Below are 12660 nucleotides of genomic sequence, written 5' to 3'. Positions count from 1 at the left end.
TCCATTAGGGGTGTCTAAATAAATCAAATGAATTATTTAGACAGCGCGAGATCAGCTGTTTACTATCTTGATCTGGCAGCGCCATTCAATTTTCGCAGGCTTCATTTTCGTCGTCAGAGTACCGAAAAAAACGACGTGTCTAAAAGTTCTTCTTCTTTTTTTTTCGACACCGTTTTTTTTATATGGAGTTTGGCCGCTGTCTAAATTTATACAGCGGTTTTTTCTCGTCAGAGTACTAGGCTTAAACAAATAAAGATGAATTCAAACAAATTGGATTTTGGTGTTTCCCTGATGTATTTCGCCGCTAAAGAGCTGAAGGAAAAAAGAAAACTGGTCATCGCCCCCATACTCCGCGGCAACAAATCCCATATTGTGGGCTTCGCCTTGACCGCTCTTATTAAAATTTGTTTGTCCTACAATTATATTTTTCCTTCAACTTTCCCTCCATTAGGGGTGTAAGAATAAATCAAATGAATTCTTTTTACAGCACGACACAGCTGTTTACTCTCTTGATCTGGCAACGGCATTCAATTTTAGCAGGTATCAGTTTCGTCGTCAGAATATTAGCAAAAACGACTAGGCAATAAGTTCTTCTTCTTCCTTTTTCGACACCGTTTTTTTTATATGGAGTTTGGCCCCTGTATTACGTGTTACAGCGGATTTTCGTCGTCAAAGTACTTAAGTTCAGTCTGGAATTCAAGACCATTTCAAACGAATAGCCAGAAGAAGAAATCAGAGATGCACTGAAAAACTATCGCCAAACTATCGCAAGCAAACCGTGTTTAGATTTAGATGCGTTTTAACGGCGGCCAAATGAAAAAATTCGGAACGGCAAAACCTTATGGATCGTTTGGAAGATCCTGTTCGTAATTTTAATTTAGTGCGGATAAAATCTGACGCAATCTGTGGTTTTGCTGTTGTTAAACAGCCGAAATAGTTGATAAACTATTAATTTTACTCCCACATCCCCAGTTTCAACCATTTTGTTTGCGTTTTCATAAGCCGCAGCTGATCGATCAGCTGTTATTGGATACGGATGCACTTTAACGCAGCTCTGTGGGAACACGAGTTTCACTTTTTTTAAAAATCCCAACCGTTCCCACACAAATGCGCTGAGTGGGAATATAGTATTAGAGTATCATAAGGCTATTAGTATAAAACGACTTTTTCAGGCATTTGCCCTTTGTTTAGGCTGGTAATATCATAAGATAAATTTGATTTTAATACAAACTTTATGAAGTGAAATTAATAATCGATTTAAAGTACTTTTATCACGGTCTTCACCTTAACTGCACCTATTAAGGTGACTTTATCCTCACGACAAGAAAATCGTTCTAATCTAGAAAAAAATATTTCCTTATATTTTCCGTCTATATTTTCTTTCCAAAAATATCAATTCATTAATTTCGCTTCGAAATCGCAATTGATTGATGTTTGATCTGGCAACGCTTTTAGCTTTTTCGATCGCAACATTTATTTTATGTTAGTACCCTCGGAAGCAAAAACTCGGTTCTTCTAATTTCAATCTTTGCTCGTTTTTTTATTTTATTTGGATTTTTGCTGCCTTCAGAATTTGTATCTTATTTTATTACAAGCCTAGAGAACGAAAATCCTCTGTCAAAATTGTGATAGCACAATTGCTATATATGTTTTGCTCGGCAACCAGTGTGAGCAAAGGAAATAAGGAAAAGCCATGAAACGCCATGAAAAGGGTAATACTGAACAGCTGTTTGTTTTGCATTTAAAATCCTTTTGTGGGTTAAATCCCATAACAATGCCACTTTCTCCTCGCGGGCAGAAAATTTTTCGGTCCTACAATTAATTTTCTCCTTCAACTTTCCCTCCATTAGACCTGTAAGAATATCTGAAATGAATTATTGTAATAGCACAATATCACTTGATCTGGCAACGCCTTTTAATATTCGCAGGTATCATTTTCGTTATGTCAGTACCCGCAAAAACGACGAAGGAAAAAGTTCATCTTCCTTTTTTCGCATGTTTTTTTTTATATATGGAGATTGGCTGCTGCCACAAGTGAAATCAATATTTCATTTTAATTTTGTGCGGATAACCTTTGATGTAATCTGTGTGTATGCTGTTGTTCAACAGCCTGAATAGCCTTCCACACCAGCCGCTTTAGCCATCTTGGTTTACGTTTTAGGTTTTGCACAGCTGATCGATCAGCTGTAATCGGATGGATGATGGTGGATGTATGTGGCTCTGTGGGAATCGGAGTTTCGGACCTGAGTGGAGAGTTTATTTTTATTGTCGTATTTTCCTAATGCGAACGACTTGCTAAAAGGACTAGGAAAAATGATTTTAAATAGCCTTTCCACCTGTAGGGCTAAAAACATTTTGTGATAAATGCTGATGTTTGCCCACCGTAATTGCAGCTTCAGACCATACAGTTATTATTAGAAAAAAATATATATATAAAATAGAGGAATAATAATTCAGATAAATAAAAAAAAAATTCATTGATATGTCCGCCAAATAAGTAAACTTTTTTCTGTTTGCCTTATGTTTCTTCATTGCGGATAATTTTATCGAGTTGACGGATCAAATGTTCACTCTGTGTTTTGGCGATTTATATATTTAAATATATATATATACATATATAACACATAGATAAAAATAAAATGGAAAATGATTTCTCTAGTGAAATTCCCGCATTTCCGGATTTTGGGCTATAGTTAAAAGCAGTAAAATAATTTATGTGTCAGTGTTGACACTATACAGAAGGTACAATCGATGTATCGATATATTGTACATAAAGTATTGGTGGTATATATTTCAAGATGGCGGAATGTGCGAAGAAGAAGAGAACAAAAAGCAAGCGAAAAATCGTAAAGCGTATCTGTTAATGTATAAATGCATAATATTTATATTTGCTAAGTCTCAGTATACATAACGGATTATCTTATCAATATTTAAAAAACCAAACACAGCCTCCACGTTGTGCTCTTTAAATCTTTATCACAGAGGTCTAAAACTAAGGAAAAATCGAAATCTTGTATCTGACTGACGGCCATAAGAGTATCACCAAAGCAAATAGAAGCAGTAAAGGGCCAACAAAAAGTTATAAACTTACAGAAGCAACTGCTAGAAGTGGTACCAACCAAGGTAAATGTTGCCCCACCGAGAAAAGCATTTTTCGCCCATTCCTTTTAGCCGTAACTTACGCGCCCTTACCGCCACGACGCGCTGATAGTCCGCACAGATACTCACAATATTTTTGTTTGTTGCAGACTCCTACTTTAGGATTAAGAATTCCTCCTGCCCAAGTGGTTTGGGTGTTGTGCTGTAACATTCGCCGCAGTTAGAAGCAGACTATGTCTGCCTTTTTGCGTCATCAAAATCCACAAGATTACACATAGCCATGGCTGCGACGAGAAAACTGCAAGGTAAGCTTAATGTCTATTCCTTTAAGAATTCGTATTCATTATGTGTGATTGAAAAGTATGCACATAAACAAAGCATCCATATCTTTTTGAAACTTAAAAAAATATTTTTTTTGCTAGGCGAAATCGATCGATGTTTAAAAAAAGTTGCCGAGGGCGTTGAAACATTTGAAGATATTTGGAAAAAAGTACATAATGCTACAAATACCAACCAGAAGGTAAGTGTTCCCTACTTTCAGAAAGCGTACTGACTTTTTCTTCCTGATATTATTAGCAAAAACATCTGCAGGAGAAATATGAGGCAGATCTCAAGAAAGAAATTAAAAAACTCCAGCGATTACGCGATCAGATTAAGTCATGGATTGCTTCAGCCGAGATAAAGGATAAAAGTGCGCTGCTTGAAAATCGAAGACTTATTGAAACGGTACTTTACTCATTGTTGAATTCGCTAAGATATACATCATTGAAGCAAAATGTTTAACTTTTTACAGCAAATGGAACGCTTTAAGGTTGTCGAGCGCGAAACGAAAACAAAAGCATATTCTAAGGAAGGCTTGGGAGCAGCACAAAAAATGGATCCGGCCCAGCGAATTAAGGATGATGCCCGAAATTGGTTAACCAGTTCAATTAGTTCTCTACAAATACAGATAGACCAGTATGAGAGTGAAATTGAATCACTTTTGGCAGGTAAAAAAAAACGCCTAGATCGAGACAAGCAGGAGCGTATGGATGATCTGCGTGGCAAATTGGACAGGCACAAATTCCATATAACAAAGCTAGAAACTCTGCTTAGGCTGCTCGACAACGACGGTGTCGAGGCTGAGCAAGTTAACAAGATCAAAGATGATGTCGAATATTACATTGATTCATCGCAAGAGCCCGACTTTGAGGAAAACGAGTTTATCTACGACGATATCATTGGACTGGACGAGGTGGAGCTAAGTGGTACGGCCACAACGGACAGCAACAATAGCAACGAGACTAGCGGATCACCAAGCAGCGTCAACTCCGGTGGCAGCCCGTCACAGTCGCCCGTCACGGTACAACAAGTGCTCACTTCTTCCGCGCAGGCAGCGGCAAGTAGTGGCAGCAGTGCAGCCAGCGCTACTTTGTTCCAGCAACAGCAAGCAGCAGCCCTGGCCCAATCAAATGGCAACAACATTGGCTATGCGAGCGACACCAGCGCAGCATCATCATCAGCGACAACATCCACCGACCCGTCTGGCAGCATCACAGTTGCACAGTTTAGTGGCGGAAGTGGGAGTGATAAGCGCAACAAAAGCAGCGAAAGCAATGCCAACAACATCAAATTGAAAGTGTGTATTGAGAATCGGATTTACCGTGTCCCCTTGTAAGCGTTATGCAATGAATGGTTTACTTTTGTCCGCAGCAACAACCTCTGCAGCTTATTAAGCCCACGCCTGTTCGAGCGACGGCTAAGACGCCTTCGGGTAGTGATAGTAAGTAGCAAATAAATAGAGGTCAGCAAATATTACTAACTCTGGATACTTGATCAGCTCAAATCAATAAGATTGTCAGTTCAACGCCCAGTAAAATGCAGCAGCCACCAACGGCCGCGTCAGTTCTAGCAACCTCCAGCCTGGCACAGAGCAGTACAAGTATGAGCGGGACCGGAAATAGTAATGCTAACGAGGGAACAGGAGCCGCCACCGCATCAGCAACCAACAGTGGTCACAATCCTGCCGTGCAGCAACATGCTCCTACGCCTGCCCTGTGTTCCTCCACCAGCATTCCTGCAGGCGCCACTGCAACAGCTGCCTCGAGTCCCGCCAGCGCCGCCCCCACGAGCAGTGGCAACGTTCAGGGCCTATCTGTGATCCACGCCTCACCACCAATTGCATTTGCTGCTGTAGCGAAACATAACACATGTAGGAGGCCACAAATCAAAATTTAATGATTGTGTAGACTACTTAGCATATCTTTTTTTTAGCACTTTTGGAGAATGGATCTGTATTGCAGCAGCAGCAGCAACAACAATCAGCAGCTCCTACGGTGGCTGCTATTGTTGGAACCGGAGCACAGGCCCAGCAGCAACAACAGTTGGCACAACTATCCAATCTTCAAACGAATTCCTCACATTTACATAACGGTAAGCATACGTTTTAGCAAAAATTATCGCTGCGTGACGGTTTTAAAGAATTGGAACCTTTTTTTTAATAAGTAGTTTTTGTTATCTAATATAAGGGGTAACAGGTTTTTACGATGTTGGGCGTCGTTAAAAAGTTACAGCGCTCTCCTTATGGAATGCCCGCCAGAGCATTACTAAATGTTTTTATTTGCAATTATTTAAAACTACTTGTAACCCTGATATATTATAAACGTCTTGACGTATCGCGTCAAAAATCGTAGACTGTTCATCACAATTTTCGATAGACTTTAAATTAAAATTTACAAACAAGAAAGGAAGCTAACTTCGGCACGCCGAAGTTTGTATACCCTTGCAGATTGGTTTATATTATAGATTTAAATGCTGAAAACACTCACAAAACAAAGTTTCATTACATTTTATCAGTTACAGTTTTACATTACCAGCTTTACATATTTTATACATTTACCGATCGCTTCTATGGCAGCTATAAGATATAGTTGTCCGATTTTTATGAAATTTATACAAAAATTCTAGAATAATAAAAAAAAGCTTATATCTCAGAGTAAATAAAAATACGTTGAAAAACAACGAAGTTATAATTTTTTCGATTAATTTCCCGATCGTTCCTATGGCAGCTATAAGATATAGTGGTCCGATTTTCATAAAATTTTTACCAAAATTTTGGAATAATATAAAATGGCTATAAAAATGATGGAATAATATTGAAAAACAGCCAAGTTATAATTTTTTTTCCAAAAATTTATCGAACATTTGTATGGCAGCTATATGATATAGTCGTCCGATCCGGCCCGTTCCGACATATATAGCAGTGAGAGCATATAGAAGACTATATGCAAAGTTTCATTCAGATAGCTTTAAAACTGAGGGACTAGTTTGCGTAGAAACGGACAGACGGACGGACAGACGGACATGGCTAGATCGACTCGGCTATTGATGCTGATCAAGAATATATATACTTTATAGGGTCGGAAACGTCTCCTTCACTGCGTTGCAAACTTCTGACTGAAATTATAATACCCTGCAAGGGTATAATACAAAAAAAAATATATATATATTTTAGGCTATAGGCTAGAGCCTGTTTGTCCAAATAACCAACTATTTGACTTGGAAATTAAAACAGAAACGAAATACTTACATTCGTTTTTGGATTTTTTTTATTAAGGGAGAATATATCAACAGCCGAGTCGATCTAGCCATGTCCGTCCGTTTCTACGCAAACTAGTCGCTCAGTTTTAAAGCTATCTGAATGAAACTTTGCATATAGTCTTCTATATACTCTCACTGCTCTATATGTCGGAACGGGCCGGATCGGACGACTATATCACATAGCTTCCATACAAATGTTCGATACATTTTTGGAAAAAATTAAATCTTGGCTGTTTTTCAAAAATTTTGAACCATTTTTGAGATATGGCCAACTTATATTATTTCAGATTTTCGGTTTTAATTTTATGAAAATCAGACGACTATATCCTTTAACTGCCATAGAAATTTTTCTATTCTAAAAATTACATCGGGAAATTTATAGAAAAAAATTATAACTTCGTTGTTTTTCAACCTATTTTCATCTACTCTGAGATATGAGCTTTTGTTATTATTTCAGAATTTTGGTAAAAATTTAATGAAAATCTGACAACTATATCATATACATAGCTGCCATAGAATCTATCGATTGATGTAAAGAAAATGTAAAACTGGGAATGTAAAACTGTAACTGCCAAACTCTAAACATAATAAGAATAGGTAAAATATAATGAAACTCTGTTTTGTGTGTGTTTTCTGCATTTAAATTTATAATATAAACATCAAAACCAATCTGCAAGGGTATACAAACTTCGGCGTGCCGAAGTTAGCTTCCTTTTTTTGTTTTTTATATGTAATTGTTCTTCTCTTAATAATTTAAATATTTTTATACCCTTGCAGGGTATTATAGTTTTAGTTGAAAACTGGGAACGCAAAGTTTATATAATTTTTGATTAACAACTTTCGAGTCGATCTAACTATGCCTCAGTTTTGAAGCTATCTGAATCTGGTTTGCAGGTAGTCTATCATAGACTATATCATATAGCTGGCATAGAAACAAACAAAAAATTAAACAAAAAAATTATAATTTTGCTGTTTTTTAACAAAGTTGTTGAAAATCGTAATTAATTTACTTTTATTAAGCATATGCATATATTGATCATTTCTATTAAATTAGATATTTTAAATCAAATATATAGTTATTCTATAAAATTAAACTTTTTTTTAATGCTATGCATAAATATACATATATATTTTTTATACGTATATCCCCTGTTTTTTTTTTTAATATTTTAAATTTTATATTTACAGGCTTACAAGTCTCTTCGGTTGGTACTAGTGACAACAATAGCATTGGAGCTGATGCAACAATTTCTTTAAAAACGATGGCACAGGAAGCTATTAATCGATCCACAATCGATGTCAATTCCGTAATCCAGCAGCAAACAAGCAACATCGACACGAGGCAGCCGCTGTCTTTGTCTCACCAACCGCAACAGCAATCCATCCTCCAGCAACATTTCATCTCGGAAAACACTGCCAACCAACAACAGCAGCAACAAAAGGTAGCGGCGCAACAGCAGCAAAACGCAGCAGCGGCAACTGCGGCAGCGATAGGATCAATCGTAGTTTCGGGGTCCCACGCGTCAACAAACAGCAACGGGCCCATTGCCACCGGCTCTGGAATCATGAGTCTGGCGAACGCTGCAGGTCAGCCGACTAGTGGAAATGCCAAGGTCCTTACATTGCAACAGCATCAGCAACAGCAGCAAATGGCCACTACAGAGGCGCACATTCCTACTCTGCTGGGAGTGACACCATTGGGACCAACGCCGCTCCAGAAAGAGCATCAAATGCAGTTTCAGATGATGGAGGCTGCCTACTACCATCTACCACAGCCCATGGACACGGAGAAATTACAAACGTACTTTCATCGCGCACCAGTACCTACGCCTGCACATTATCCACAGGTAAGCTTTCATCGGGTTACTGGTTCCTGCAGATTTATTTTTATCGGAGCTCGTAAATTAAAAACCAGGTTATCGCATTCCTTTCTTCAAAATTAACTGGGAGTGACCAAATTATAAAACAAACTTGATCTGATGCAACAGATATGTATAGATACTGTATACACTCTAAGATCTGTTGTTCCTCGCAAATAGTATTTTTTTTCTACAATGGCTTTGACTTTAACTTAATTTTGACTTTTACCTTAACCTCCATTGCGGGGTATTACATTATTAATACGTCAATTAGAACAAATTTGATATCCCCATTTGCTTAAAACTGTGCAGGTGCGTGTCAGTTAGGTCATTGTTCTGTGATCACTTTAGATCCTTCTACATTTTTATACCCTTGCAGTGTATTATAATTTCAGTCAGAAATTTGCAACGCAGTAAAGGTGACCTTTCCGACCCTATAGAGTATATATATTCTTGATCAGCATCAACAGCCGAGTCGATCTAGCCATGTTTGTCTGTCTGTCCGTTTCTACGCAAATTAGTCCCTCAGTTTTAAAGCTATCTGAATGAAACCTTTCATATAGTCTTCTACATACTCTGACTGCTATATATGTCGGAACGGGTCGGATCGGTCGACTATTTCATATATGTGCCATTCAAATGATCGACAAATTTTTAGAAAAAAAAATTATAACATCGCTGTATCAACTGGTAAGCTTGTCCTCCGGCAGTCTGACAGACTGTATGCCATGCAATCGGTATAAAAACAACAAAAAGAACTAATTCTAATTTCCGAGGTTTGCTTTTGCTTTCGGATCGACGCTTAGGAATCCCAATGGGTCTAAGTTTAGATTGAAGGAAAAGTACCAAGAAAATTCGCAATAGTTAGCAAGTGGTCTGATAATTTGGGTAGCGTTGCATCCCAAACAATTGGTTTAAAAACAACAAATAGAACTATTGCCGATTTTCGTGGTTTGCTTTTATCCTCGCATCGACGCATAGGATTCCCAACGGATTCTAGCTTAGATGGAAGGTAGAGTGTCAATAGTTAGCAAGTGGTCTGATGATTTGGATAGCGCCATACTCATACATTGAACACCAAACTACCTCCAACTTAATTCGTTTTGTGTAAAAAAATATGAAGCATACCCGAAAAGATGAATAGGAACATTATATACTAGTGACAGTAGTGACTAGGAGAGACGCGGCAGTTGATGCTGATCAAAAATATATAGACTCATTGTATATCCTCCTGAAAGCTTCCTAATACATGGTTCACTATAAGACAGCCCCACCGGAGGAACTCAGGAGCATGGCGAAAGCCAGCCCGAAAGACCAACAACTCCTAGTGGGAGCAGACGCCAACGCATATCACAGCGTGTGGGGGAGCCCCGACATAAACGAAAGAGGTTAGTCACTTGGTACTAACTTATATGTAGCAAACGTGGGGGAGGAGCATACCCTCGTAGGTCCCATCTCATCAAATATTCCAGAACTATTACTTGCACCGCGCAGCATGCAAATGTAGCGAATTATGATCCTGCGGCAAGACATAAATATTTTCATGCCCCTCATAAACGAACATTTCAATATGCTTTGGCGACTCCGAAATGTTGCGTTTTAGCTTCGAAATACTAAAAAATATATAATTTATTTTGTATGAAAAAATATTGAACATAATTCTACAGGTACTCACGTCGAGATCTTAAATTTCGATGCCTGTTTCATTCCGTTTCGTCGTCTTGTTAGATAGCGATTGAAATTTATATTTTGCTTGAATAATATGAATTAATCTCTACACCAGAGTCCCAAGATCTTAATTGGGGTGTGGGTTATGGTTTTTAATTTAATAGTACATTTTTATGTGCTCAACATATTAAGAACATAGTTACATCGGTTAGAGCAAAAAAGGACCAACTATTTATGGGAGTTTAAATGGGACTTCTTACTTTTACGCTTGTCACCGTGCACTTTAAAGGGTTCCCTGAAAAATGGTATTTTGCATATCGGTGTACACGACAAATCAATATCTACGGACTGATCGAAATTTTGCACAATAACTTTTGCACAACTTATTGGCCACGTAAAAATATTTTAGGAGATAATAGTAAATAGTAAAACAAAATTTGCGAGCTCTGAAATTTATATTTATATTATATATTAAATAAATATTTAAATACAGTCCCAGCTGCCCATATATGATACCGTTGAATTCTATCAACGACTCTCAACGGAGACGCTGTTCTTTGTATTCTATTATATGGAGGGCTCCAAGGCTCAATATCTGGCTGCCAAGGCATTAAAAAAACAGAGCTGGCGCTTCCACACCAAGTATATGATGTGGTTTCAAAGGCACGAGGAACCCAAAATTATTAACGATGATTACGAACAGGTAAGACATCATACGAAAAACAAATAAAGAAGAAGATCATTTATTTTATTAAATAAACATTATAATTTATTTCCCAGGGTACGTACATCTATTTTGACTATGAAAAGTGGAGTCAGCGCAAGAAGGAGGGATTCACCTTTGAATACAAGTACTTAGAGGACAAGGAGCTTAATTGAAATGTTGAGATGTTTTGTCCCTCCTCTGTCAATAAGAAAACCATTAAAAAAAAACAATAAAATTATATAATATCACTTTCATACCAAACACAATACACACACATAAAATAAAAGAGAGAGAGATTACGTACAGCAAATGGAAAATCATGATAAAGCTAAGAAATTGGAGGCATAAGCATAAATTTAAAGGAAAGAAAAATTAAGTTGGAATACTTGTTCGGAATGCATGTAAAAACCTATGCATTTTATATAGATTTTTTATTTATGACGAGACGAAACGACACAAAACTTCTTTATAAAGTTCGCTTAGCGCTTCTACTAACTTAGCATTGGAATCTAGCTATACATATAAACGAATACTTTCGCGATTCTCCTTTAACAAACCTTCAATAATTGTATAAAACCGGATTGCAGTACATACACCTTCAATTATACATACACATACAGAATAAAACAAAAAATGCACCAATTTTTATGAGTTTAGACTAAGAGAAAATAATGAAAACCAACAAATTTCAGCTGATCTTATTTAAATTTAATAATGTAATTTTGCGGTTACTAAGTTAATTGAAATAGATTGAGCATGTGTTGAATGGAAAACAACAAATTAATGAGTAATTGAAAACCTTTTTTAAAATAAAAAATAAATAAATAAAAAATGAGTGAATAGTTAAACATGTGAATTTTTTTATTTCTAAATGTACTAAATGTTATTTAGGTAAATAGGAAAATATTGTTTTAAATGTGTTTTGTTTAATGCTTGTGACGATTCCAGAGAAGAAATGTTTCTTGTAAATATTAACAATGCTTATAAATGTAAAATCTTTTTAATACCACACTTCGCAAATAACAATTTATTCGATTTTCTAGGACATCTACGGACACCCTTTAAGTTTGTTTCTTCTATTCTGGGTATTACGAAATCACGTGAATTTTTTACTGTTTGTACATATTAAAATATAATTCTGCTATAATAATGATTTATGTTTTGTAATTGAAGGTATAATACACGATTAAAAATCTTAAATATCTCATCCCTAGATACCTCTTATTTTACTCCTATTTGTTGTTGTATTGTGACCGTTCTTCTTTACAAAAAGGGTATCAAATCGATACCTGTCCAATGTATCTAATTACAACACCTTTGTAGATTAGTAGTTTCCATGACAATAAATGATTTTTAAATTATTTTACGTAAAAGACACAACAATTATTATTTTTTCGGAGTTACCTCCCAGTTTCCAGAAACGTCCCATATTCACTGTTACTTATTTTTTATTTACATATATTAGTTTTTGTAAAAATCGTACACCAAATTTAATTGCAATTTAAGGACTTTCCAAGCAGACAGATTTAGTTTTATTATTAGAATCTTAATAACTTTAAAGCCAGATTTTTGAAAACCCTTTAAATTTGTCTGACAGTAAAAGCTGAAACGTGGCTAAACCGATCATGACATTTACATTACAAATATATTGTGAGCTCCTAAAATATGTTTTAAACCAAAAACTTGAATCTTAATCAACCTATTAAAAATAAATGGGAAAAATAATCTATTTGATATGAATAAGTTTAC

General features: G+C 36.4%; 1 protein-coding gene across 1 annotated transcript; it reads left to right on the top strand.

Annotated features, from left to right (window-relative positions):
• The first annotated feature begins 3263 nt into the window (after positions 1-3263).
• Positions 3264-11759, top strand: Not3 (CCR4-associated factor Not3). Its single transcript, XM_017170516.3, has 10 exons — positions 3264-3404; positions 3522-3619; positions 3676-3825; positions 3893-4717; positions 4792-4861; positions 4919-5290; positions 5353-5511; positions 7867-8525; positions 10699-10908; positions 10986-11759. The coding sequence occupies exons 1-10, from the start codon at positions 3380-3382 to the stop codon at positions 11082-11084; spliced, it is 2667 nt and encodes an 888-aa protein (XP_017026005.1). The 5' UTR covers positions 3264-3379; the 3' UTR covers positions 11085-11759.
• Positions 11760-12660: the final 901 nt, after the last annotated feature.

The sequence above is a fragment of the Drosophila kikkawai genome, chromosome 2R (genome assembly GCF_030179895.1).
Source record: "Drosophila kikkawai strain 14028-0561.14 chromosome 2R, DkikHiC1v2, whole genome shotgun sequence".
In the NCBI taxonomy this organism is placed as follows: domain Eukaryota; kingdom Metazoa; phylum Arthropoda; class Insecta; order Diptera; family Drosophilidae; genus Drosophila; species Drosophila kikkawai.
This window is presented reverse-complemented; position numbering and strand designations above follow the sequence as displayed.

What these genes read in the sequence shown, in the direction of transcription:
- Not3 (XM_017170516.3), top strand. Translation starts at nt 3,380, where the DNA reads ATGGCTGCGACGAGAAAACTGCAAG. An exon ending in ATCGAAGACTTATTGAAACG is followed by an intron (nt 3,826 to 3,892) that starts GTACTTTACTCA and finishes AACTTTTTACAG; the next exon opens with CAAATGGAACGCTTTAAGGT. An exon ending in TTAACGATGATTACGAACAG is followed by an intron (nt 10,909 to 10,985) that starts GTAAGACATCAT and finishes TTTATTTCCCAG; the next exon opens with GGTACGTACATCTATTTTGA.